General features: G+C 36.5%; 1 protein-coding gene across 2 annotated transcripts; it reads right to left on the reverse strand.

Annotated features, from left to right (window-relative positions):
* Positions 1–53: 53 nt before the first annotated feature.
* On the reverse strand, positions 54–27,783 carry LOC116707657 (tyrosine-protein kinase CSK-like). Of its 2 annotated transcripts, none has more exons than XM_032545068.1 (13): positions 27,344–27,783; positions 17,274–17,350; positions 15,418–15,531; positions 15,222–15,334; positions 10,034–10,253; positions 7,113–7,206; positions 6,969–7,034; positions 5,995–6,094; positions 5,821–5,911; positions 5,655–5,728; positions 2,465–2,660; positions 1,016–1,102; positions 54–918 (listed from the first exon to the last, which is right to left on the reverse strand). In XM_032545068.1, exons 2-13 carry the CDS (start codon positions 17,286–17,288, stop codon positions 745–747), a joined length of 1,344 nt encoding a protein of 447 aa, XP_032400959.1. In that variant the 5' UTR covers positions 17,289–17,350; positions 27,344–27,783; the 3' UTR covers positions 54–744. The 2 variants fall into 2 exon arrangements, with proteins under 2 accessions (XP_032400959.1, XP_032400967.1); XM_032545076.1 differs by having other exon boundaries at positions 27,339–27,783.
* Between the last annotated feature and the right edge of the window lie 106 nt (positions 27,784–27,889).

The raw sequence follows: 27,889 nt of genomic DNA on the forward strand, positions 1-27,889 counted from the left end.
AAATAAATTTAATTTTATCTGTTTACTGTCAAATTATATCAAGCAGCCCCTCCACTTTCCTGAGGATTATTGTGAAAATTTACGCAAAATAAACAAATTGTGCACTTTTTTGAGTTTATCGCAGATTTTTGGCCAAAATGATAAAAAATATTGGATTCAAGTGACTTTTTACTCCTGCTTGCGGTGTTTCTTACTTCTACGAAACAGCTGCTTCACCCTAACATGATGTCAAGTTATAATCCATAGTAACTACTAATAAAAAGATGCATATCCCTGTCATACATAAGTGCAAATATTTCTAAATTAGTACCACAAACACTTTGATTTCTATTGCAAAAATCCCAGAAATAATCGCAGAATCCTGGAGGGACTGAAAAGATGTTCAATATTATTTAATTTTAAGAATTTATTTATATACTTTAACAGTTTGTTAATGGGTTTTAGCAATAGATTCTGCCACAACCGGCCCTTTAAAAAGCATCCATGGCCTTGATTGGGACCAAAACCAAATTGAGTTTGACACCCCTGCTCTATATGTTGCTAAATAAGTTACTTTTAAGTTAGCTTGTCTTATTTCACATCTACTAAGGTATTTAGTAGAAACTAGACCGAAAATGGTTGGTAAGATTTTACGTTTTTGCAGTGTGGACAGTTGTACTTTACAGTGAAATACAAAGAAAATGCTTTGATGTTTTATCAGAGTAGCAGTCCTTGCTTTGAGGAGACAAAACGGACAGCGGGCGATCATTTTTTCTGAATAATATGTTGTAGCCATTCCTTCAGCATCTGGAAGCTCGGCCGCGCTGCTGGATCCAGGTTCCAGCACTGCTTCATGATGTTATACACGACTTCGGGACAGCCATCAGGACAGTCCATTTTGTAGCCCTTCTCCACTCGCGGCACAACGTCTTTTAATGGCTGGAGAAAAAATAAAAAACAGCAAAGTTGATAACAGAGAAAATGTATTTAATAAAAAAATAATTATTATTTGTCCTACGTTGAGATTAATACTTACAATTCTTGGATAGGGGACTCGGCCAAAAGAGTAAATCTCCCAAAGTAAAATGCCGTAGCTCCATACGTCTGACTTAGTGGAAAATTTCTGTTAATACAAGAAAAAGCAGAAGATTTTTTTTAACCCGGCTTATTTATATTCAATGTTTTTGCGTCATTTTAAATGTTTCAGATCATCAAAGTGGTAATATCAGAAAGAGATAACTGGAGTAAATAAAAAAGACTGTTTTCAAATTACATTTTTCAATTTTTATGGAAAAAAAGTTCTCCAAACAAACCTGCCCGTTTGAAAATATAATTTCCACAAGCTACAGCTTTAACTGATTGCTGCCTGACATGAAGAACTAAAAAAAAGGGTAAGTAGAATCTGTCTGACAACATGAAGTAGACTAAAAGACCTAAAAAAGCAAAGCTGCTGACATTTATCTGCTTGACATTGTAATTCACTTGTCCTGTCTGTTTAAATTTGTGTTTTTATCTGTGGTTTTATGAATACAGTATATTGAAACTGACACGGACATATAAAGCATTAAAAACGACAAACCATCAAACCACATTAACATTCTGACCGTCAAACACAGTGATGGTCGTTAAAGCCGCACCGATCTTTAACAAACCTGACCCACCTGTTCTGATTTCTGCTGATACCGATATTTCTGATAACTGATAATCTCAGGTGGTAAACGGTCACAATACATCTTCACTGTTCTAATCTTGTTCGACTGAAATACACTAAACAAAACCCGTAAAAATAATACAAACTTGTTTTAGTTGCACATGAGATAGTTCTCTCAAATAAAATAAATCATGCAAATAGAAATTATTAAGCACGCTTTAATTTATCATGCGATTAATTGATTTATCGTTTATTGTGACAGGTCTAATTGAGACGGCGATTCATGCTCAGAATCTCTCTGAACAATGGCAACATACTGTAGAGATGCCATTGTAGGCAGAAAACAGGAAGAAGAAATGATTGACAAAAAACTCAGAAATTTTAAAGAAAAAAAAACAAGGACATTTCTGAATGTGAAAAGTTGACAATTGGCTTGAAAAAATTTTAATTTTGAGATTAATCTGAGAAATTTTCTTGGAAATAATATGAAAAGTCTAAAATTTTTGACTTTTGAAACTCATAAATTTCCATTTTCTTCCTAAACAATTTATGAAATTAATTGCATTTATTATCTGAGTTTATTTCTCGCAAAGTTTCAACTTGTGGAGCTCAGAAATTTCCTTGTATTTTTCTAGAAAATGTCCAAGTGTTTTTTTGGCAGAAATTTCTCTGTTGGCCCTAGTACACCAGCAGAGGTTTGGATAGCTTTTTTCCAGGACTTTGCTTAATATAAAAAATATTAACTTTATGAACTAAAATGTTCATCCAACAAAAAAAACCAAAGTGCGAATAAAAGTTTCTAGCAGCTGGAAGCTCTGCTGTGTCTGACTGTACCTTTTCTCTGAGGGCTTCTGGTGCCGTCCATTTAACAGGCAACTTGGCCGTATCCTGAGTAGACGACGCCTCTTTGGTCAAACCAAAGTCGCTGACTTTGGCGATGTTGTCCTCCGACACGAGAACGTTTCTGGCTGCTAGGTCTCGGTGCACGAAGTTGTTGGCCTCCAGGTAAGCCATGGCTTCACAGACGTCTCTGCAGAAGTAAAGCACAGGTGATAAAAACGAGGCTCAGGAAGCGCTAACCGAAAGTTTAACACTACGACACACAGATTTCTTCATATTCAGATACTCATCTTTAGTTTAACAAAGCTTAAAATCAGAAACATTTTATTACATGTGGAAAAAAAACCTAACCATGCACATCACTCTGAACATACCACACTGTGGTAACACATGGTGGTGGCAGCATTATACTATGGGAACGTGTTTCATCAGCAGGGACCAAAATCTAACTTTTTAATCTACATTCAAACTATTAATGGAGCTTAAAAAATCTAATACTGCGCCCTAGTGGCAGCATCATGATGTGGAGATGCTTTTCTACTTTCTCTACTTTATGATGGTCTGTCACATTAATGTGTCACAAAATATATTCAAGTTTGTTATTTTACATTAATAACATTTTAAAAGTGCCATATGTTTGAGGATGCTGTATATGTTAACACTGTAAAACTGTATTTTTACCCCTGGTTATCTTAAACTAACAATTGTGTTAATATTTTAGTAAAATTAAACCAGCACTGCAAATAATGAAAATGAGCAGCACAAACTGTTTTCTACATGTCTATTGTCTAAAATCTTTTTCTTTGATCAAACGGGAGTATTTACATGTTCAGGTGAAATTTAAGGCTCAACTTGCTTTTGTTGCAAGAATTACAACAAAAGCAATAAAATTACAATAAAAATTTACAGGAATTATGCTTCCTGTAAATAAATAAATCTCTGAACCTGATATCATTTAAGCTTTTTATTCATTTATAAAATTAATTTAATTCAGTAAAATCAGAACAATCCTAAGGAGAAGGTAAATGTCAAATATTTATTATTTCAGTGTTTCACACTTTTCCGTACTGCAAACTTCATCTTTCAGCTAAATTAACTCCTAAATATTGTTCTATTATAGTGAATTAGAAACATAATTTAGGCAAAGGATCCCACTCTGGTCTTTTATACTGGTTTCATCAACGCCTCCTGTACGTGAACTGGGGGAAGGTGGGGAGCGAACAGGCACAGGATGTCTAATCTGAAACTCCCACCACGTCGCTTTTCCTGACGGTTGACTCAAAGGTCATGAGCAATAACATTAAAGAAATCTACTGTACATAGAAGTACATACACTTTATTTAGAGACAATTCTCACTGACATTACAGCAAACTAAACTTCTTTCTGTTTTAGATCACTCAGGATAACCAAAATTATGTTTATTTGCTAAATGCCAGATATATGAGAGACTTTTAGAGGATTTCTGTTACTTTCTAACTTCGTTACTTTTTAACTTCCCAGCTGATTGAGTTGTTGCTTCATATTTCCGCACAATGTGGTTTTCTCTCGATGCCCTATTGTCAATTGCACAAGTTCCTCCTACAGCTAAACAGACCCACATGATGCTGCCACCCCTGTACTAACTTCACAGTTAGAGTTATGTTCCCTTTCTGTACTATGAATGTTATTAAAGTCAGTTTTCAGTTTCATTAGACAACGGGAAAGGCTTCAGGAAGTGAAGGTTTCTGTCACAGAGTGCATTTGCAAACTGCAAATCTGGGTTTTTATGTCGCTTTTGGTAAAATGGCTTCTTCCTCACCGAGTTGTCTTTGTATGTTTTTATTTATTTTTTAGGGCTAAAATGGGTAGAGTACCCAAAAACTGTACTCAAGTAAGAGTAGTAATATTTCATAATATAATTACTCAAGTAAAAGTAAAAATTATGGTCTAGTAAAAAATTACTGCTACATGAAAATTTTTTCCCAAAAAGTAACTTACTACCCAACTCTGCACAAGCTTGTTTGAGCTGTTACCTTAAAATAAAACCACGAGATAATGCTAATTAAATCAAATCTTATGAATTAACCTATTGACCTTTTGCAACTAATCATTTGAGGCGCCATGACACCGGAAGTATTGAACAGAGCGACTGTTCAATACCTCCAAACAAATTTGGAAATTGATTTCCAAAGTTGTTTTTACCAGTTATTCATGGCTCCTACTTGTTAGCATCGAGCTAATTTGTCTGAACGTAACACACCTGGTTGGGGCTCTTTGACGGCGGTATTTATAAAAGTTGGAAACAGCTAGCTTAGAAACCGACCCGTACCTCCTCCCTCCTGACATGTTGATCAAATTACCGACTTTGCCTGAATTCACACGACATGATTTAAGTCACTATGTCATAAATAGCGTTTCCCTTTACACCGGAGGAGCGTTAAAAACGTACAAAAGACGAGATGCTAACCAGTTTTTCCCCCCCATACATGCTAGGCTACATGACGGCGCGGCATTGTCTCCATGGTTACGGTTAGACGCCTACCTTCTCCATAATGCCATATTTGACATAATCTTTCTGATCATACTTACTTATAAAGTTTATGAACGTTAATCTTCTTACCTTGTAAAAGTGTTTCGCTGTAAACCCGTGATTTGATCACACCGAGAGCTGCCAGTCAATATATATGATTAACGGCTGATATCGATCACCGCCTGTCTTTCCTCATTAAGTCATAAAATAAAATGACGAGCTTGGTTTATATCCTTCTCTGTTTGTGCAGCCGACCTCGCAGCACCCTATGACAATTTTTTAAGTGAAATCAACCAAATAAAAGTGATATTAAGTTACAGATGTTTTGACGTCCGTCATGACGGAGTGGGCGGAGTTCTGGGTAGCGTTACGTCACGTGAAAGTTGTCAGTAAGGAGCTGGGATTTCACAAATTGTGAATCGCTTTCACAATTTCACAAATTGTGAAATCCCAGATGGCAAGTAGCCTGAGTGTATGTAAACATCTGAATTTGATTAATGCAATAAAATCTGTAAGATTTGCTCTGTTGTTATCCTGACATTTGGCTAAAAGAGCTGCTTTGTGTAATCCTAACGGACCTAAAACTGGAAAAGTATAGTCTGGTTTCATGTCAGACAGTGATAAAAATGATTTTTTAAAACAGCATATGTAGACATCTGATTTCAAATACTCACAAAGCAAAATTAAGGAGCGCTTCTCCACCAAGTACTGTTCGACCCCTGGACCGTAGGTAGTCTACTAAACAGCCCTGAAAAATCAAAACAAACATGTCATTTTTTTAATGTTTTAAGTTAAAAACTCTCCCAGCTGGGATAAATAATCCAGTATGTGTCCACCTACCTTGGCCATATATTCAGTAACTATAAAAAGACTCCCATTCTCTTCTACAATAACACCAAGCAGCTGTACCAGATTATTGTGCCGTAGTTGCCTAAGGAAAAGGAAGAGCATGAGGATGTCACAATGGGCTTTTTTGTTTCTGAGACGCAGTATTTCTGTATTTTAGGGCCTTACGTCATGACAGAGGCTTCTGCAATGAAAGCCTGAGCCGTAGCATCGTTTTTTATGCACTTCACAGCTACTTTTGTTCCTCTGTAGTCTCCCACCATGACATCTGGAGAAAAAACAAACAGTTGAGCATAAAATGGGAAAATATGCAACAGTAACAGCAACCTTTTGTAATGGATATACTACCATTCTAGTTGATAGCCCAACACAAAGTAGCAACAACTGAGAAGCAGGAAGAAAAAGATTTATGGCTCATCTATTTTAGAGCAAATAAGATATGAAAAGAGTTGCTTTTACATGTTTCCTACCCCTTTTTATTACACCCTCAAATAAAATCAGCCAATTGCCTTCACACTGCAAATACACAAAATCTGACCAGGTATTTTTGTCAAGTTTCTAGTGCAAATATCAGTATATTTGAATTAAGACAAAACTAACTTTGAAGTATTTACTTTTGGGAAAAATAAAGGAAATTTTGGCAAGCCTTGAAAACTCGACTGAATGAGGAATTTTCTAAAAATGGAAATAAATAAATATTTCTAATGATCTGAAGTGAATAATATGGAAGAAGATTAGGGCCACCGAAAAAAATTCTGATTCTGATTAAAGTCAAAATCCTGACTTTAATCTCAGAATTCTTTTTTTTTTTTGGTGGCCCTAATCCTCTTCCGTAGAATAAAATGCACAACATACTTTTTAGTTTGTTATTTGAAGAAAAAAATTAAAACAGTCCCTCATTTTCCTTCCACCTTTGAAATCTTTTGTTTTGGTTAACCAGATAAAATCTTTAAAAAATGCCTTAAATTGTGTTTGTACATATATACTTATACAGTATATATATATGTGTGTGGTGTGTGTGTGTGTAAATGAATGTGAATACTTTCTAAATGCAGTGTAGATTTTTAGACTCACTCATAATGAATTCTCCTATGAACATTAAAACAGGAAATGCTCATGCATGGAGAGGTAAAGCTACTTACCTCCAAATTCTCCTTTTCCAATAACCTGATGAAGCTTCAAGTCTTTTCTGTTCATCGACCATCCACCTGTTGGAAAAAACATATTGGTGACAACATGTTATGATAAAGAAAAGGTCCATGCATCATTAATAAACTTTGTCTTACTCCTGGAGAATTCATCCTGCGCGGCCACAGTTCCTTCCTCCAGCTTTGGTTTTATGAGCTTGGTGCACAAACCGTCTGCATCTTTGGTGTAGTGCTGGTCACAGAAAATGAACCAAAACAAGGTCAAATGAAGATGATTTAAAGTCACAATGATACACTGAAACAAAGAAAACTGTAATTATTTCAATAAGGAACTAAAACTTTCTGCAAAAACCCAAAATCTCACCAAGATATTTTGGTTTAGTTTCTGGTGCAAATATCTCCGTACACGTGAAGTAAGACAAAAGTGGCTTACACGTTTTCAGCAATATGAAGGAGCTTTTTTTCAGTAAATAATTCCTTAACATTGATGAAAAGTCCAGCTGCTCCCCTCAGGCAGGAGGCTGAGGAGCATCCGGAGCAAAACCACCAGGAGGAGAAACAGCTTCTTCACTTCAGCCGTCAAACTCCTGAACTCAAGCTGCACCTAACAGCTTCATCTCATAGACTATCTACACACACACACACACGTCTATCTATCACATGAATGACCTGAGTCCTAATTTCGTACCACAAACACGTGAAGGCGGTCTGACAATAAAAAATCCTTGAATCCAGATTATTTCACCTGTAACACAGGGAAAATGTTTTATGAGGAAAATAATTTAAAGTAAAATAATCCGCTAGTCGAACTAGAACGTTTTCATCCATTAAACTCATTGACTTGTTTTAAGTCAATAAAACTAAAAGAATGATTGACTTAAAACAAGCTCCTATATGTTGCTGAAAAATTACTTGCAAGTTAATTTAGTTTTATTTCAGTTGTAGTAGAAACGAGACAAAAACACTTGGTAAGATTTTGTGTTATGAAGCCTAGGCGCAAATTCAAACTGGAAGACTCTTTTATCCCCACCGGGACCCATTAATTGAAGCGACCTGCCCACAATCGTCGACCTATCAACGCCGGACCAAGCCACGTCACGTCCAATCACCGACCAAGTCCCAGCTGATAAGGACCTTCATCCATGGTGTCCTTCGCTCTCCAGCCGAGCTCAACCCACCACCACCCCTTCTCCTCCATTCGCCCGGTCCTGAGGCCCGCACCCTTCTTCAACCTCCACCACCAGTGCCGGGCCCCGGGGGATGACGTTCCTAACAGCATCGGGGATGCTCATCTGAAGCCTATCGCTAACGCTGCGATAACCGTTATCCCCAGCCGGGGCCCGAGCGCCAAAGACTTTAAATTCTGTTTGTCTATAAACTCTTCTAATTGTCTTCTCATCTCCGTCTTAGTCTCTCCAGATTGAATTCACAGTGTAGATCATTTTGTTTCTCTTCATATGTTCTGTACAGATTAATACAAATAAAAGGTCATATTTTTGTTCTAAATAAAAAGCTGAGAGTTCGAAGGCTGTCTGCCTCATTTGCATCAGCCCTAAAAAACTATCATCCACAGACTGCAAATGAGTCAGAAGGAGGAAGAGAGGCAGAAAGCATGCCATGCAGAAACAAAAAAATTTACTTTTTATGCTTACTACCAAACTAAAAAAGTTTTGAAAACAGATCAACTCAGAAAGTTCCTCAATCTTTACAATTTAAAGGACTTTATTTTGTCTTGCTCCAAAAATTTACATTCGTCTTAAGCCAGAAAACTACTGAAATCTTTACATTTTTACTTTGTATTTATAAAAACCTTCAGCTTGTTTTGTGGTGAAGCTATTTAATTTTTCAAAAAAGTCTTATAAGAAGGCAAAAAAATCCAATATTTTGAACAGAACATGATTTATTCGGGTTTATGTTTTTAGGGGTGTAGTTTTTAGGAAAACAGGATCAGCATCAACTGAGGGCGGCCTTGTTTGGGATCAATGTCCAGTTTCCTGTCAGGGTCTCAGCTGCCAGATAGGCTGCAATGACTGCAAAAAAGTTCAGAAAATGGAAATCTAAGATAACTGGTTTTTGCAGGTCTTTTTGGGTAAAGTTTCTGCCAGTTTTGCACATCTACTGTACCAACGAAAGTTTCAGTTTTTAAGTTCACCGGTGAGATTTATAGTGAGATTAAAATACACACAGGTGGCTCTATTTACTAAATAACAGGCAGTTGTTTGCACTGGAATTTTATTTTAGAGTATCAGAGTACAAGGGTCTACATATAAATGTAAACCACATGTTTCTTTCTCTTTTTTTGTCGTCAAAAACTATGTCAATACGATTTTATGTTGATTTATTGCAGAAAATTCCCCCCAAAACACATGTCTGTGGTTATACCAAGATAAGTTGTGGAAAAAGTTCAAGTATAAATATGGTTGTGTGTATATCTGTGAACATTTTGGACATGCATGACTGAGGCTAAAACTGTCTGCTTGTGCTTTAAGATTGTATCTGTGACATAATCAGTACAGCGTTTAGTGTTTTCAGTGTTTTTTTTATGGTGGTTCTATTGTTATCATTGCATTTCTTGGTCCCTGTGTTGTTTGGTTTTGCAGAAAATGTAAATAAAAAACTTAAGCCACACTAACAGAGCTGCTGCAACAAGAAACCGGCGCTCTGGAGTTCACAGCTCACTGTGCAGTGTGACCTACTGGCCTGCAGAGGACTCTCTAAGCAAATCTGAATGCTTCATTTATACAGAGAATATTCAGGAACTCTACTTTTACTTAGTAACAGTTTAAAAAATGCAGTTCAAAATAAGAACTTTACACAGGAAAAGCAGCCAGTTTGACAGTAAGAGCGTCTTGCCTTTTTGAGGTTATGACTCTGAGCCTCAGCATAGCGTTCACTTCCTCTTTGACACTTCCTGTTCACCACTTGTTCCAGGAACTACATGGTGTCTGTGAAGTTGTACAGTTGTGTCTGCACATTTAATCCCCACCTACCATCACTTCCAAACCGTATGTAAAAATAATGCATATAACCGTATTTGTGGCGTCTAAACCGAGTCTCACCTCAACCAGCTGCATGAGGTTCTCGAAATAGGCTTCCTCGTCAATAGTGAGCTTTCCGTTTTTGTAGATGATGCGATAGTGCTCCACCTTCCCGTCGCAGCTCACACACAGAGTGTAGTCGCCGGGGAAGTTGGTGCTCTCGCGCACCAAGAACAGGCCTGTCTCAGGCGGGTCAAGCAGCAGCTCGGCCTGGTCTCGCGTTATCTTCCCGTGGAACCACCTGGAAGAATCAGCGAGGAATTATCACACTCGAGAAAAACAAAAACGGGCCGCATCAATGCAGATCCATTTACAAGAGAAACAGTAATACAAAACATGTAATTACATCAGTGTTCATTACAGGAGACTCTAGATGTATAGGTCAGTAACTTTGAAAGTTTAGCTTAATTTTATCTTGAATTTTATTTCAACACCTTCCTTCTTTGTTTTCATCGTGTCATGGACTGTTCCTCTCATTTCCATGTTTAGCGTTAATGTTCAACTTTGCATAGTATTTTACATGGGATTCCGTCCTTCTGCATGAAATACGTACATATCATGGCTTCATTGCTCTCTTTTTGCACACAGAAACAGTTGCTCTTATATTTGGCTGCACGGCATCAGGAAAACATGCAGTTTTATAAATATAGCCAAATACTGCGATGACTGCTATTAACATATTTTGCTCAGTTTTCAGCTGACTTTTCCACTGTTATTATTTCAATACTACTTTATATAAAAGTTAAGGTTTGGGTAACTGATTTTCTGTTACTTTATATCCATAAATTCATCCAACCATCAAATATATTATTGACTTGCAGCGTGCAAATGCACGGCATTTGAAAAAAAGTCCAGGAAATATTCCATCCAAACAGTCCTGTGTGATTTTGATGTTGCACAGTGATTCTGCCTTTAACATTGATATATGCTGTGCAGCTCAACTGTTTATTAAATAGAAGAATTTATGACAGGAAAAAGAGAAGGTTGGCATTTCTTTGTCATGGAAGCAGGACGAACATTCGAATAGTTTAAATGGTTCTTAATAACTCAGAATGAAAAATCTAAACCAAACTGAAACTACAATAATGATAACTGCAGTTATTCTTTTTTATGATCTTGCTGTTTCTGTGAAAAATACTTGCGTTGATTAGCTAAAACATTCTTACTTCTCAAGGAACAGGCAAAAACTGCTGTTCATAATTAGTGCTGCAAACATGGTAAATATGCTGATCATACTAAATGCTAATAATAGATGCTCAAGCATAAACTAAATAAGTAATAACTGTAAAAATAAAAGGGAAATTGTTTAATTGCAAAGCTGTTACCAATATAAGTATTGGTTCTTCAGAAGAAGATTTGTTTATAGTTGCAATGAAACAATATAATAATGAAAAAAATCTGATATATGTGTATTTAAACAGCTGTTTTTCTGAAATTATCATGTCAAAGAAGGCAAAGTTTTTTGTAACTTTGTGTTTTTATCAGGACTCTGTGATCTGGATATATTCTTATCTCTATATCTTTAAATAGATATAAACAAAAAAAAAACAAAAACAAAAGAAAGACAAAATTTGCGACTGAAAAGGGTCATTTAAACCTTCAGTTACTTCACGTCTATAAACTAAAAATCACTGATATTTTCATGAAGTGATAAAAACAAGAACAATTCATGAAAGAAGATCAAATCAGACTAGAACAGCTAGCAGTTACCAACGGTTCCGAGCCCGACCCAGCAGGCCCGCTCCTGTCCCCGTCGCCCCTTTTGCTCTCTGTTAGGTCATTTGGAAACTCCCAACTACTTCTTAGTAAAACTTAGCATGCCAATGTCATAAAAAAATCAAATTATTGCTCAATGTTTTTAAAGAACTTCCACTCTGTCTGTGTTATGCATTTATCCCTATTAGTCTCAGAGAAAAGTTCCTCCTCTCCTGTGATCCTCCACCGATCCCTCAGTGACCCTACATGAACCTTTGATGCAAATAATTTAAATGAAGTTTGCAGCCGTCAGATGTATAGATTGTGGTACTTTGCATAGTCCCTGTGACCAGTTATATTACATAGGCAGTCAAATATTCAAATGCAGCTTTCTGAGGGTACAGTAACTGCATTTGCATGTTTCCATAGGAAATTTAAATATCATACAGAACTTGTTGGAAAGCTCAGGACAAAAGCATTTCATCACAGAAGTAGAATCCTCCTCCGTCTCAACCATTGACGAAGGCATTTTCCTGCAACTGATTTTTGTATTAGAGGATAATTATAAACTTTAATAGCTTTACCTTATCTTAGACTCTATAACAAGAACTTTTAACACCAAGGGTGGTAGCAGCTTTCATGACTTCCTATTAGAGATTTGGTATCAAATCATTTTTTCATATCATTACTATTTGCGTGTTGGTGCATGCGCAGCTTTATCTTCATGAAAATATTCAAGACAATTCTGTGATCAGGAGCCCTAAAAATAAACCAGTTATCCATGCAAAGATGCACACACATGGAAATCCGTCACGCGGGCGAAACCGGGGAAGATTTTTGAGATTACTTCCGTCTAAAATAGAAGAGGAGACAACAGGAAACTGTGTCGAGTTCATGCAAAGCTGAGGTGGAGGCAGACACACGAGCTCTGCAATTACAACACAGGCCGAACAAACGGAGGCCTCCATTCACACAAGCACAGCAGCACTGCTACGGCTAAACAGGCCACTGGCTTCTGCAACCACGCAGTCATAGGAAGAGGCTTGTTTGGGCCATTTCAGTAAACACCAGGCTATGAGATGCTGTGGTTGCAAGAGGTTTGAGCAACAGAAGCCTTAACCTAATCCTGATCATTGTAAAAGTTAAAGATTAGATTGCGGTCAGGGAGCTAGTAAAAGCTAAAATTATGCTAGCATGAACTAAAAAAGTCACATTTGGCGTTTCTATTGTTATCAAAGACTCATTAGTAACTTCCAAAATAGCTTTTTTACACTAAAAGGGCCTCCTGGGTCGCAGCCACACACAGATATGTGCTTCTGCGAGTGTATCCGCATTCATTTAGGAGTGTTAATGAAGAACTGCTGGTGCTTTGGTGAAAGGATAATTCCTCGTTGCAATATTTACATCCAAACGTCCTTCACGATGTTTTTTAAAGCGCACCAGTTTGGCTCTCTCTGTTCATCTTTTCTCTCTGCGTTGTGGACCGCAGTACAAGACCGTGAAATGTGCTGATTTGAACCAAGTAATCCTCCATGAGAGAGAGGCTTTTAGGTCTAAATAGGTCATGCAATTGATGTATAATATGTGAAATTGAGCTTTTTAGATGAATCACATCCGTTAACTTTGACAGCTCAGAGTTCCCTGCAAATAATCACTCTACTTTTCCTCACTTGGCCAAAAGAGTCTCACCATTCAAACTGTTTCTACTCCAGGACTAAAACAATTTTAATTTTGAGTTTTATTAAAGGAGCAGATCAAAACTAAGAGTAAAGAATAAATCACCGACTAGCAGGAAGCCAGCAGCCAGACCTCTGAGGTGACCGCAGCTTTTGTTTGGTTGCATGAAATTCTCTAACCAAACGCTGATGATAATAACTTTCACTTTTTTATGTGTCCACTGACAGTTTTCCAATGTCCACAGATTGCTTTAAACCTATAACGGCAATTTCAAAACATCAATCTGGTGTGTTTTCCCATGTAGTTATAAAAGTTGTAACATCGATGTGATTCTGATAGGAACCGTATCATGTTCTGAGGTCATGAAAAGATAATTTCATGATCTGGAAATATAATAAAATAATGAAAACATCTTCACAGCAATGAAACCCTTTGAATTGTTGACCAGCTTTTTGCATGTTTTGATTTATCTTTGGATCACTGCAAAACATGCTGGTAAAATTAAAACATTACTTTAACCAAAACCTTCCAGGGTTTGGACAGTAGCTTCAAATATTATCTGAATCTGACATTAATTAGAATACTTGACTGCATATCAGTATTTTAATGTCCTCTCCATCAACTCCATCTATGACATTAGCTTGAAAACAAACTGCAGAAGGATTTAGAGGATCTGCAACTCAAAGCCAACAAAAAGTAAACTATTCTAGTGACCAACTCCTGCAAATACTTTTAACAATGCTGGTCAGAACTGGAGCAGAAATGCCTACTGCTACAATTTATGTTCTTTTAATTAGTTAAGTAGGTAATCATCACTGTGGCAAGTTATAAGTGGCACTTTTAAATTTCTGAGTAGTGTTTCAGTTTGTTGTTCTCGTCGTCTGGATAAATCACAATCTGCACTTTATTTAATGGCTCATTCCTGCTTGGTTGGACATTGTGCTTTACACATTCTGTGTTTCCATTAGCAATGAATGTGTGCAAATTGAAACTGGTATGTTTTCATGCATTTTCGCTACGTGACTCGTGTGACATCAAAAAAGTGTCTCCACTGCAGTTTTGCGGAATACGTCTAATTTGATACGCAACAAATGGGCTCATTCTAGCGTAAAAAGTTTTGGTAGCGTGTTTCCTTTGAGTGAATTTATTTTCACTTAATGTAAATAAATTAACAGGAAGATGTTACTACTGTCAAAAGCAACAAAGAACACAACAGGAAGTAGCAGGAGGATGATGGTTTGTTTTTGTGCAGCTGGCTCCGCTAGAGCTCTCACAGCGTCGCACAGTTCATAGAAATGTACGAGTCATTTAGACGTGTTCTGTAAAATCGCAAACAATTTCCCCAAAACGCCGCATACGTAGCTGCTCCAGAGTATTAGGAGGCTTTTTACTCCAACGCCTGAATAAAACTCCGATTTCTCCTCTGATTGACTGATAGATGATGATTGACGGCTGAATTATGAATATATCTCATGTAACTATTTACATCTGTCGCCACCAGGATTTCATGGCACATCACCCGCTTATTTACGTGTGATTTTAATTTAATTTCTCATTTAATGAAAACACAGCAATTGCGAAACTGTGTTTTTTCGACATCAGCAGAACAGCGACAAAGATTGGAGCACATTTGACATTTAGGTGCAGATTTTGATGTCCAAGTCACTTTCGACTTCACTCTTGGCTCCTCTGATTTGTGTTAATTTTCTTTTGTGTCACACATGGATATGATGAAAATAAACCCGGTGCGCTACAAGCCCAAACACAACTAAAAAGTGAAAGTCGTAAAAACGACGACGCAAGTCCCTCCAGAAGCTTGAGTAATCTGTTCACTTACGGCATTAGACTCAGCTTGCCTCCGGATTTCACACCTTCTCTTTTCTGGACGTAGTTCGCTGGGATCGTTCCCTCTTGGCCCGCAGCATTTTTAGCATGGTACCAGTTTGGATCCTGGAAACACAAAAATGTAAGCAGTGGAAAACATCATCCGAAGGAGGAATGTTTTGCCCTGACAGTTAGGAATAAAGGCTTACTTTTGTGACCACGATGATGGACAACACGTCTCCTTTGTTGAACGGCAGGTCCTGCTCCGATGTGCCTTTGAAGTTGTACCTCGCCACGCACTCTGTGCCCTGCGGCCACGGACTCTGAAGCATCAGGGCGGATACGGCGGGTCAGAAACTCAGAATAAATTCATAACACTTTATTTGAAACCTGACATAATGGCTGTTGTGAACATGGAGGAGGTCTTAACGGATGTTTATGACTGTTGTCATTAAGTGTCGTTCTGTAAATAATCAAGTTTATTTTTACCACACATTTCAGCAATAAGACAGCTCAAAGTGCTTTACATCATAAAACACAAAATCAACAACTGAACATTACATTTTGCCATCGCTACACATCAGATTGTTGATTAATGTTTAATTTATTATGTTTCAAAAGCAACTCTAACCAGCTGGGGTTTTAGTCTACATTCAAAGGAACTCAGTGTTTCGGCTGTTTTGCAGTTTTCTGGAAGTTTGTTCCAGATTTGTGGTGCATAGATGCTGAATGCTGCTTCTCCAAGTTTGGTTCTGGTTCTGGGGATGGAGAGCAGAACCAGCAGACCTGAGAGGTCTGGAAGGTTGCTATGACAACAGCAGATCTTTAATGTGTTGTGGTGCTGAACCGTTCAGTGATTTATAAACTAACAACAAGATTTTAAAGTCTATCCTCTGAGCTACAGGGAGCCAGTGGAAGGGACTTTACATCTGGGTGATGTTCTCTAACTTCCTGGTTTATCAGCTGCACTGTAAAACAGTTAAGCTGTATTAAGTTGTGTCTGCTATCTTCTACTCTTTAAGTCAAATAAATTGATCCAGTTTTAGATTTTGAACCTAAATGTGAGTTTGTGAAAGATAAACTTACAGCAGTAAGTTGTGTTCACTTTTTATTAATTTAGTCAAACCTCCAAGAGTTGAATAAACTAGATTTTAGATTAGCACTTAAAAAACTGAAATAATAAAGACAGGAGTGGGAACTATTTCCCAGAATGCTTAGCGGCATGTGAAGTGCGTTACATTGATCTGACTCTTGTGTTTTATTAAGGCAAATGTTCATTTTAATGCAATTCTCAGTTAGCAAAGCTTGAGGATAATGTCCTGTTCACACTAAATGTTTCTGAGCTGAATTCATTGGGATGTTTAATTAAATTCATTATCAGATCAGAAATTTTGTTCCTGCAGTTTGAAACAAGAATTTAAATTATTCTAAAGTAAAGTAAGTATTTAGTTTAACTTGATATTGTGAGTAAAATAAGAGAGAAATGTGGCTCTTTAACTGGGTGAGGGCAGATTTTTAGTTAAAACTCAAAATTCAAGATTAATGAAGTTAAAAAACAATGTTTAGACAACTTGTCTCTTGTTTTTAAATCAACTTCATGAACTTTAATTTCTGAGTTAAAACCAAAACAATTTTCTTGTTGACTTAAATTGCATTTTCAAGGCAGCAGGTGGACTTTCATTTTCAACTAAAACCACCTTCAAATGTTTTACATCTTTCTGATTGATGTTTTATTCAGATCTGTGAAGATGTTGTCTGAATAAAAACAGTGTCATCAATGCGGCTAAAGATAAACGCATGGATGAGTTTCTCTAATCGTGGAAATTTTCTTCAGGTGATGGAAGGCCGACTTTGTAACTGTCTATGTGTTTTTAAATGAAAAGTCGAATTAAAACTTGCATTAAATTGCATTAAAAGTGTCATTATTTACCAAATGACACTACATAACATGAAGACTCCTTCATGTTTATGGCAGCTGTTATGTCAGTCTTATGCAAATAAAGTGTTACCAATAAGTTTTAATTTTGACAAACGCCAGTGTTTGAGGTCAAGGTTTCTAAATTACCTGGACCTCTGTCATGGTGAGGTTCTTGGATCCTCTCACAGGTGAGGTGTTCTCCCTGCTACCATCAGAGCTGGTACCTGCAGAGAAGAAGAGAAAAATGAGCAAAACAGGCTCTGCTTGAAAAACCTACAAACCACAAGCAAATTTCAGAAAGACATTGAATTTGTCCGGCATTATTTTTTCTTTTTAGTCAGCTCAGAGACAATTCAAATCGTCCACCGAGTTATCATTTGAATACACTGTAAAGACGGATCTGACAATGCTGGTAAAAATAACCTGCTCGTATGAAAAGCAGAACCAACAGGCCTTTTTTTACAATCACACTTTCACAACTAGTGCGCAAGTTTCCATGACGTAAGCCATGTAAATATAGATTCCATGATTCCAGAGAGACTACAAGCACACAGAAATTGATTTTCAGGATTTTGAAAAAATGGGAGAAATGTTGATTTTTGAACATGTTTAGAGAGATAAAAACCAAGGCTCAGGTCTCCACCAGCGCTGGACTCCAGACTTGTGATGACCAGACCTTAGGGACTCCATTCCCTTCAGACTCTGTGCTCCTATCATGCACAAACCACCAGTCAGACTAGAGGCGTCGTAGTTAAATGTCATGCAAAATACGACCCCCTCCCCTCTCACAGAGCCCCACTTCCTCTCTTCCTCTTTCAGTTCCCATGAGGAGGTGAAGTAGCTCAACCGTCCGTGCTAAAGGGAAAATTCAGCTCCTAATAATCCGTCACTTTTACACGAGGTCACATCCCTCAGCATGTCAGCTTCCTGCATGATATCACAGAGTCAGAGTCCTGGCTGCTTAGAAACCAAAAAGAAAACATCACAAGTTCCCGTCTTCATAGCCTGCACTCCCTTCCCTGAAACGTGAATAATTCTGAGAGTTTACTGGTTTTTACTGGTGCAGAACGTAATTCTCACGACGGCTGTCTCTCACCATAGTTTCTCTGTAACGGATGTTGACCTCTTGATGCAAAACTGCAGCTGTCTTCTGAGGATCTGGATGCATTTCCTGCCCTCAACTCCCCCTCCCTCCTCATTCTGACTCATCTATAAACCACTACGGCATTTCAGTAACACTAGCTGCTATAATTAAACAGCATTTAAATTTTACACCATAATAATAAGAATTTTTCTGCCAATAATAGATGGTGTTTTTGGCAACGCTTAATTTGAAGGGGTGTGCATAAGACTGACTACCTGCCATGAAGATGGAGGAGTCTTCATGAATGTTTACGACTGTTGTCATTAAGTGTCATTGGGTAAAAAAAAAAAAATGTTACTTTTAATGCAATGTTTCATTAAAACTTGCATTAAAAGTCAATTAAAAGCTTTAGCTTTGCATTTTTCGGAAAATAATGACACTTTTAATGAAAAGATGCACAAAAAATTGCATTAAAATTCCTTTAAAATCTTAAACTTTGCATTATTTAGTAAATAATAAACATAAACTCGTCCTCAGACACTGTTTGAAAAATTCAACCAAAGTGGGCGGGGCCATGAGACGCTGAGGGGCGTGGCCAATGGAGAGGGTTAAGCTGGGTTGTGGTCATGACGAGGGAAACGCCGTTACTAACTTAGCAACTTGTTGTTGTATTTAGTGACATTTCAGAGCCTTCTAGTCACAAATCTAGTGACTCTTTTGTACGTTATTGCTGACAACATGAGGGCCGGGAAAAATTAAACTGCAACAACCATGTTCAACCCAAAAAGGGCAGCACTGAGATGGATTTAGGCCAAATATTGCACTTTTAAATTTTAAAATTTGTACAGAAACATGAAGATAACACCCTTAAGAACCAATTTATAAAATTTTTCAGCAAAAAAAGAAGGTAATTTGTGGTTTTGTTACTCTTTAAGTAGCGCTACATACCACTCTTATTATGAAAGTAGAGCTGAAAGTTTGCTAAGACGCTAACTGTAAGCTCTACCCTAGCGGCTAATTAACCAGGAAGTATTAGCTTCACATATTCTTGTGATCAGAGTGCCAGTAATAACAATCACTACTATCAAAATAGCAACATACAACATATTACTAAATGTATTACTGGAATACTGCAGGAATTCTTGAAAAACTCAATAATGTACTTTTTTTTTTTTCCTTTATCGCTGCAAATCAGTTGTATTTTTATTCACAGTCATTATCTTAAATCACAAAGTCACATAAAACTTTAATGACTAATTTAAAACAAATTATAATACTTCACTTAACTGGAAATGAATCATCTTCTTTGGTGCTTAAAGCGCCCTGGAATGACTCCTGCAGTCAGTTGCACAATATAAACTAAAGTTAATTGAACGCAGATGGCTCCAGCACACCGTCATGACCAGAAAGTGTAAAACCTTCAAGGTTCACATGTTCAACAGACACAGCAAGGTTTCAAATCTTCAGGTTGTTATCACTGATGAGACGGGAATCACAAGATGATCATCTGGAGAGTTGCAGAATAATTAGTGTTTGGGCTTTTTGCTTCAGTACATTTAGTCTGAAATGGTTGGATAATGGAGGCTGCAGCCACACGCCAAGTTCAAACGCTAACGTGAGTCAGTTTACACACTTCCATGATTAAGGGCCCTCTACAGCTCAACTGCATTGTGTTTTATGACATATGAGCTTGAGTTAGTTAAATTAAATAAGAGTTTACCATCATTTTATACACACTAACAAGATATTCTGTCGAATTTCACATCATGATCATCAGCTGAAGAACTGAATCAGGGCTTGAAATCCTTGAAAAAGCTTGAATTTGTGTTTTAAAGGTTTGGAAAGTGCTTGATTTCTGTTTAAAGTCCTTGATATTGAAACTATCGTTTTATCATAAAATGCAATCTAACGCTTGATTATAAATTTGGTAAAAAAGGTATTTACAGCTGAAACCACATATTTTTTTATACACCTTTTAAAAAGACATACACACGTTTTTTTATTTTCTCTCAGTGTCTGAAGTTAAATCAGATTAAACTTTTCTTGTTGTAGGTAAGTTCTAAATATTTTTATTTGTTAAATGTCAGAAAACTTAGTAAGAATATTTTTAGATTTTTTTTTGTAACTTTCTTTGCATATTGTGTCTAAGCATTTAATTTTATCACGTAATTTACTTTATCAAGATTTAGTTGGATCTTTCAATGTAATGAATATTTACTATTCTTAACGGCTCCATGACTTATTGATCGTATTTATATTTTACCAACATTGCAGATTTGAGACACCGTGCTAAAAACATTTCCGTAAATGTCACAGAAAATACATTTACATGCATTTTTTTAAAATGGAAGAAATTTCATCCAAACTTAAAAGGACGACTTTTCCTCAGTAATGTAACTTATTCTGATGTTACTCTGTTCAGATCCTCTCTAAAGTGGTGATGATTCACTCACCTCAGAATGCTGAATGCTTCGAGTGGCTACAACAGCAGGGCAGCCCAACCTATTTGTTAATAAATTAACGCTAATACTTGTTCTTTACCAATTGGAGACAGTTCATGAACTTCCAGCTAAAGATAGTTGGGTAGTAAAAATAATTTTAAGCACGCTTTTACCCTTTTACACCAAGTATTATGCAACACACAAACAGGTTGACACCATTAGCAGCACACACACCGCAGGAGCAGGTGACAGGGATTTATAGTGCACAAAACGCACGTCGTTTATATTTAGACCCATGTGAAACCTGCTGATGCTGAAACACGTCGTAATATAAGTGTTTAAAAGTTAACAGAAATGTTGCTACCAACATTTAGGAAAGAATCAAAGTGGTCAATATTCAAGAAAACTACAAAGAACATTTTTTTTGTTTAATTTTCAGTCCTAATTTCTTAGACAATTCACTTAAAATAACACAAAACTAACGAGTAGCTTTTAAATCAATAATTCCTGAATATTGATTTAAAAAGTTCTATTTTTGACAGAAAATTTTTCACTTATAAGATGGGAAAAATGTCTTGTAATAAGTGAAATAATCTGTTGACTTTTTTGTCAATATTAAAGAATTATTGGCTTAAAACAAGCTTCTATGTCTTGCTGTAAATTTAGTCTTATTTCAAGTGTATTAAGATGTTTTCACAAGAAAATAGACAGAAATACTTTGTAAGATTTTGTATTTTTGCAGTGTGGCAAATTATTATAGATGGACAGACAAGGATAATTTTGGAAAAAAATCCAGATAAATTAAACATTTATTTAAAAATGTAATGGAAACTTTGCCCCCAAAATAATGTTGATTTCTGTCGCTCTGGATGTTTTCTCCAGAGAAAAGTTTACATTTTGGAACATGAGTGGATTTGAACTCCATGGAATCACAAGGACGAAATAAATCATCGAGGCTAAAGCTGCCACACTGTCTTAGATTTAATTTTCAGGAAACTGAATAGATTATTCCAGCAAAAGCTTTTGGCAGCTGAGTGAATCTCCCTTCAGGGAAACTCACAAGGCGATCATTGTGAGTGGGTCCAGTTTCCACAGACTTGTGTCTCGCTGGGCGTCCATCACCATCAGCCTGGACAGCGAGAAGCTTTAAGGACTGGAGTGAAAATATGACATATTCTTCTCAAGATGGAGTCCAACTGGGGTGAAATGCTGCCATATTTCATGCTTTAATGCCAGAGGTGTCAAACTCATTTTCATTTGGGCAGTACTGAAAATCTGAATATTCTTAAAGAGCCGCTTGTCGCATAATATATTGAATTAAAACCATTTAATTTGTTAAAATATCAATAAATATCAGTTCCCAAAGGATTCTGCACTTTTTAAAATCAAAATTGCAGATTTTGTGGTTCCAATTTAGACATGTTTGTAAGGAATTTTTTACAATATTTGTGCTAATGGATTATGTAAAACGTGTCAAACTCGAGGCCCAGGGGCCAAATGTGGCCCGCCGTAGCTTTTTATGTGGCCCTCTAGGCTCCAAATTAAATCAATAAGTTCCTCCAGTTTCTCACAAATCTGTAAAATTCACACAAAATCAACAGATTCCCACATTTTCTTTGGATTTTAGAAACTTAAAACATTGCAGTCACTTAAACGCTGAGTTTAACCGACACATTTAACATCACACGTTAGTGTAGATATCGTAAAAATTCCTTACAAATATTTCTAAATTAGCACCACAAAATCTGCAATTTTGCTTGCAAAAAAATCACAAAAACGATGACAAAAGGAAAAGCTATTTATTGAGATTTTAACTGTTTAATGGGTTTTTATCAACACATTCTGGCACAACCAGCCCTTTAAGAACAGTCAGATTTTTGATACGGCCCAAAATTAAAATGAGTTTCACATCCCTGATGTTAAATGTGACTTTTTATCACTCACCGTATTAATTACGGACTATAACTTGATATCAAGTAAGGCTGAGGCAGCAGTCACTTGTTTGATTTGTGAAAAACTGGAGGGACTTGTTGATGTAATTTAGAGCCTATAGGGCCACATGAAACACTACGACGGGCCACATTTGGCCCCTGGGCCTCGAGTTTGACACATGAGTTTTAATGGAACAAAATGATAAAATAAACTTCACAATAATACTATAGGATTCCGAACGTATTTATACTCCACACTATAAAGGTAATAATGCAGTTACACATTGAAACGCTGCATTATGGTTTGTGTTATGCAAGTCAGTGAATGTCTGATCTGCTCAGATCAGAGGGAAACTGACTGCATGAAGCAAGACGGGACAGGAATGCAGAACTGACTTCTCTGGACTTTTTTTGTTTTTGGGATCTGCCACTCCCTCAGGTATCCGCAGACAAAATCTGAACTGAAGAATCATGACTCTGCTTTGGGCAGGAAGGGATATTTTAATATATTTTAATACTAAATGAGAGCAAAAGCAACATTAGAAATTATAAACAAAGTGCTGAGAAGTGCATAAGATGATGAACTTACAAACCAAATTCAAAGTTCATTCAAAAATGTATTTTCTAAGATAAAATCCAGGGACGGCTGGTATAAGTGGGCCCTCCCTCACATCTCACAGAAGATTGTGTTTTTAAAAATAACTAGTGCTTTTTAAAATACCCTCTCATCAATTAATGGCAACAGTGGTATTTTTATTTAAAGTTTATTTTATTTTTCTTTTTTTAAGAAAAATTCAACCTCTAATTTGCGCACATTTATTCAGCAGCAGAAAATTAATGATTGCTTACAACCAAATGTTTTTCTCACAACCATAAAACAATCATTTTACCCTTTCTGTGCAACAAATGTCACTGAAACATTTTTATAATTTCATTTTCAAACTGAATTTAGTTTGAAAGCCCCTGCAGTATTTAATGCTTTTTCCTCTGTGGAATAAAGAAAGCGCATTTCTGTCAGCCACTGCAAATAGGAAAGACGTGAGAACATTCAAATTCAATTAAATTCAAAAATACTTGAATTTTTTAATTCAAGTATTTAAAATACTTGAATTAAATAATTCAAGTTGTTTAACATCTAATTGTTTAAATTTAACTCGTCAAATTAAAGAGTTATTGTAGACGTCGATGACAGGAAAGATCTCCTGTAGCAGTCTGTATTACAGTGAATTTGAAGAAGCCTCTGACTGAAGAAACTGTCAATGAGTGATTAAAGCAGGGAGCATTTTGCTGACGTTGCTGCTTTCCTAACATCACCCATATTTACATTGAGGGCAATAAATTAAAAGCTTAAAACTATGAAAAAACAAACTGAACGAAGGCCGATGTCTGTCTGACAGGAAGGTTAAAATGTCTTCTGAGTCACCGAGCCTTAAAACACAACCGCTTATTTTAAGGTTTTCTGAACATCTTTTGGTGCCATTTCTTGTGAAAGTCATTTAATACACCAAACAATTAAATTACTTAATTATCATTTGAAAGATGATTAAAAACGAACAGAAAATCATGAACCATAAACAGGCAACCGTTAAAAAACAAGGTAAGTAAATATAGCAAATATAGCGTAATTTATTAATCAAGACAATAATATTAAACGTCTACAGCTGTTTTCTTTTTGATTTTATCAAACCAAAAGTCAGCAAATGTTGTTGCTTTTATTTATTTACTTTTTTTTAAAGTTTTGCTTGTTTTTGTTTTTTTTACTGGATGTCAACAAACAGGGCCTGTCGAGAAAACTAATTTTGCTGGACGATAAATTGTCCCAGAAGTTATCGAGATAAACGATAATATTGTTGTTTTGAGACCATTTTTAAGTAACATAATTGCATAATAATGCATTCTCAATACATTTTACATTTTAACAAACATTTAACACTGGAACTGGAAGACATTTTAAATATCCAAAATACATAAACAAAACAACAAAACAACAAATAAAATGAATAATAAAGTCTTAAGTGGTCCTAAATGATTAACATTTAAGTCAAATTGAGACAAATGACCTATTAGCTTAATAACATACATAATTATTAAATAACTTTTAACATTAGAGAGCATTAAAAAATGTATTTTTCAGTTTTATTTACACTAAAAACCAGTTTCAGGAGCAGCAAAGGGTGAAAATGTGGGTGAAAGTTTCAGTTTGAACAACAAAAAATAAAATGAATTAAAGCCAATGTAGAAATTTACAAGTTTAATTTTTAACATGAAAATCCCTAATGTATTTAAGACTTTTTAAGGCCCATATTGAGACGTTACGCTTATATAAAGTCCAATGTGATATTTAAATGGTGGTTTCACTCCATAGCTTTCGTGCTTTTACCTGATTTTGTCATATTTACAGCTCTGGGGAAAATGGAGTAGCCACTTAAAATAATCAGTTTCTCTGATTTTACTTTTATAGGTTTGGCTAAAATGAACATTGTTATTTTATTCTATGAACTGACAACATGTCTGAAATTACAAGCAAAAATATTGTATTTATTTGCAGAAAATGAGAACTAGACAAAATAACAAAAAAGATGCAGTGCTTTCAGAGCTCAAATAATGCAAAGAAAACAAGTTCGTGTTAATTTAGAAGCAACAATACTAATGTTTTAACTGAGGAAGAGTTCAGAAACCAGTCATTGGTGGAATAACCAGGAGGTTTTCATGGGGTTCAGTGCAGTGGGCTCTTAGTTTTTTCCAGAGCTGAATGAAAAGGAGAGTGCAGCGGTTCCCAGATGTTTTCCTCAGGAAATCATCTCTGCGTTTACTGCTGGATCACACCTCACTGAACAAATTGTTCATCAGGTCACAGAGAGGAAGTATTTTTTCTAGCAACAGTCTTTCATTGTATCATCTTCATAGCCCTCGCTAATTTATTTTTCTATGATGCTCAAATTCAGATTAGAATGTAAATTATTACGGTGTGTAAACTTAAAACATTTCCCTTTTTAAACATAAATGGAGCCAAACTCAGAGTAGCAGGAAAAGAAAAATCAATGGCTGTCATTCAACTTTGCATTTTACAAGCTGTGCCACAGCTTAACCGGCACATTTGGTCATGAAGATTTACCAAGTTGCTAACGCAAAAAACGCCATATAAGTCGTGGATGCACGCCTGAGCAGCAGACGGACTCTTCCTTGCTCTGCAGAGCTGCATGTGCAGATCTTGCACTGCTGATGCTTTGCTGCGGTTTCATCTAGTTTCACCCGCTTGATCTGCCTCTGCAGCTATGAACAGTCTGAAACAAAAGGGCCTAGTTAAAGAAGCCCAGTGGCAGCATCAGCAGATCTATGACTATATTAAAAAAAGAAAAAAATCTGTTTATTTCAGAGACTCACCAGTTTCCTACTGTGTTTTTGCTTTCTATAAATGCTTTTGCTGTGGTTGTTTTTCTATTTAAAGCTACTGGCCAGATTTGTTTTTCTTTAACATCAACTTAACTCACTTTAAATGAAGCCGAACATGTCAGCTTGTCTGTTTTATTGTAAATTTGTATTTAATCCATTTAAGAACACACCTTTCCACAAACAAACTTCCACACTGGCATGCATCTGATGAGTATTTTTCTTCTTTTTAGCCCTTTTATTTGCATGTTTTTATTGAAATGTATGTGTTTTTCTTGTATATCTGTGCAGCTGCAGCAAAACATGGATCAGATTTGTTTGCACAATCTGCAGAAATCGTTTGGAAATAAATTTTGAGCCGTGACACACATGGATCTGCAAAACAGCAACCAGTAAATACCAGAAGAAATAAAAAAATAGGTAAAAACTAAAAAGAAATCCTACAGTTCATTCATCGCAAAGACAGAAGATGTTCAGTTTAGCTGAAGTAGTACAAGTTCAACTATTTAAGATGATACAAGCAGATTACAGCGTTTATCTATTTTTGAAATGACTTTATAAGCACAAAAAAAAAAACAATTAGAAGGGAAAAACTCATAAAAGAATATAAAAGGTTAAAATTCTGGAGTGATTGGAGTCAAACTGACTGTTGCAACTCAAATTCTTCTGAATCTGTGTTGAAATGTAAGTCACTCATCCCTCACATTATTCACCAAATCTAGTTAAATCAGATCGATTCTTGTGCCGCTTGTGACGTCATCGACTCAAATGAACGCAAAGCAGACCGATCAGTTTTTTTTCCCCCCCATCAGTTTCTTTAAAACAAATAAAAATAAAAACACTTCGTAGTTCGAGAAAAGCTGCACAGCTCATCATTTCCCAGCGGTTCGCATCGCCACTAAAAGAAAAAAAATAAATCCCAGGATTAGATCATCTTTAAAGCCAGCATCCCCTCCGGCCTGGAGCTGATCCATGGATGAACGCTGATAAATGCTGACCAAGCAGACGATCAGTTAGTAACAAAACCTACAGCAACATGTTGTGACACAGTAAAAAAAAAAAAAAAAAAGAAAGGAAAGAAAGGAAAAGAGTTGGGCTGCGTGAAGCGGCCTCTTAACGGCAGGAAGTCAGTGAAAGTGGCAGAAGTTTGAAGGAGGATGTTAACAAAAGCCACGTCAGATCAGAAATAAGCACAAAAACTTCTGATTTCTATTTGCTGTGGGGGCAATTTAAGCACAACTGCAGCGTGAAAACAACTTTAACGAAAGTTTAAATGATGCGTTTCCACCGCACACTGATTAATACGGTGATGTTAGAGGAACTGTTGCGCACGTATCAGTACATTTTTAGCTTTATAAGGACTTACCTCACCTGTTTGCAGGTAAAACCAAGTGTTTTGAAGTCGTGTCAGCTATTTTTCGGCGTCCTTGTTCATTGGAGAACAGCCTATAAAGTCCTTCTCACACCCGGTTGAAGCTTCCCACAAACAGCACTTCAGCTGTCTGATAAGGAAGGAGTGAAATACTGCTGAAAGTGATCGGAAAGTTCAGCAGCCCGGAGTAAAAGCGAAACAGATTGTCGATGGTGCGACTTCTGTCAACATTATTTTCCCCAAATTAAAGGTTTTCTGCAGCTCTACGCTGCTCCGGTTCTCCTGCTTTAAAATTACAAAGCAATAAATAAATAAAAAGTAAAATTGCGCAGGCAGAAGTAACTAAGCAGGCAGTGGTTAGGTACAAGAGAAGCAGACTAAATTTAGTGCACTTTCAGGCGGTCCTGCTCATTTTCCCCGTCACAAACATTCAAGTTTTTTTGCCCCACCTTGGTTTTACTGTGCACATGCGCGTTGTGGCAGTCCTGCTAAAAATAAGACCCAAACCGAGCGAAGTAGGAACTTGATCAATGAGGCAATGTTTA

The sequence above is a fragment of the Xiphophorus hellerii genome, chromosome 2 (genome assembly GCF_003331165.1).
Source record: "Xiphophorus hellerii strain 12219 chromosome 2, Xiphophorus_hellerii-4.1, whole genome shotgun sequence".
NCBI classification, from domain to species: domain Eukaryota; kingdom Metazoa; phylum Chordata; class Actinopteri; order Cyprinodontiformes; family Poeciliidae; genus Xiphophorus; species Xiphophorus hellerii.

What these genes read in the sequence shown, in the direction of transcription:
- LOC116707657 (XM_032545068.1), bottom strand. An exon ending in GCAGGATGAATTCTCCAGGA is followed by an intron (nt 7,035 to 7,112) that starts GTAAGACAAAGT and finishes TTTTTCCAACAG; the next exon opens with GTGGATGGTCGATGAACAGA. An exon ending in GCAGAAGCCTCTGTCATGAC is followed by an intron (nt 5,912 to 5,994) that starts GTAAGGCCCTAA and finishes CCTTTTCCTTAG; the next exon opens with GCAACTACGGCACAATAATC.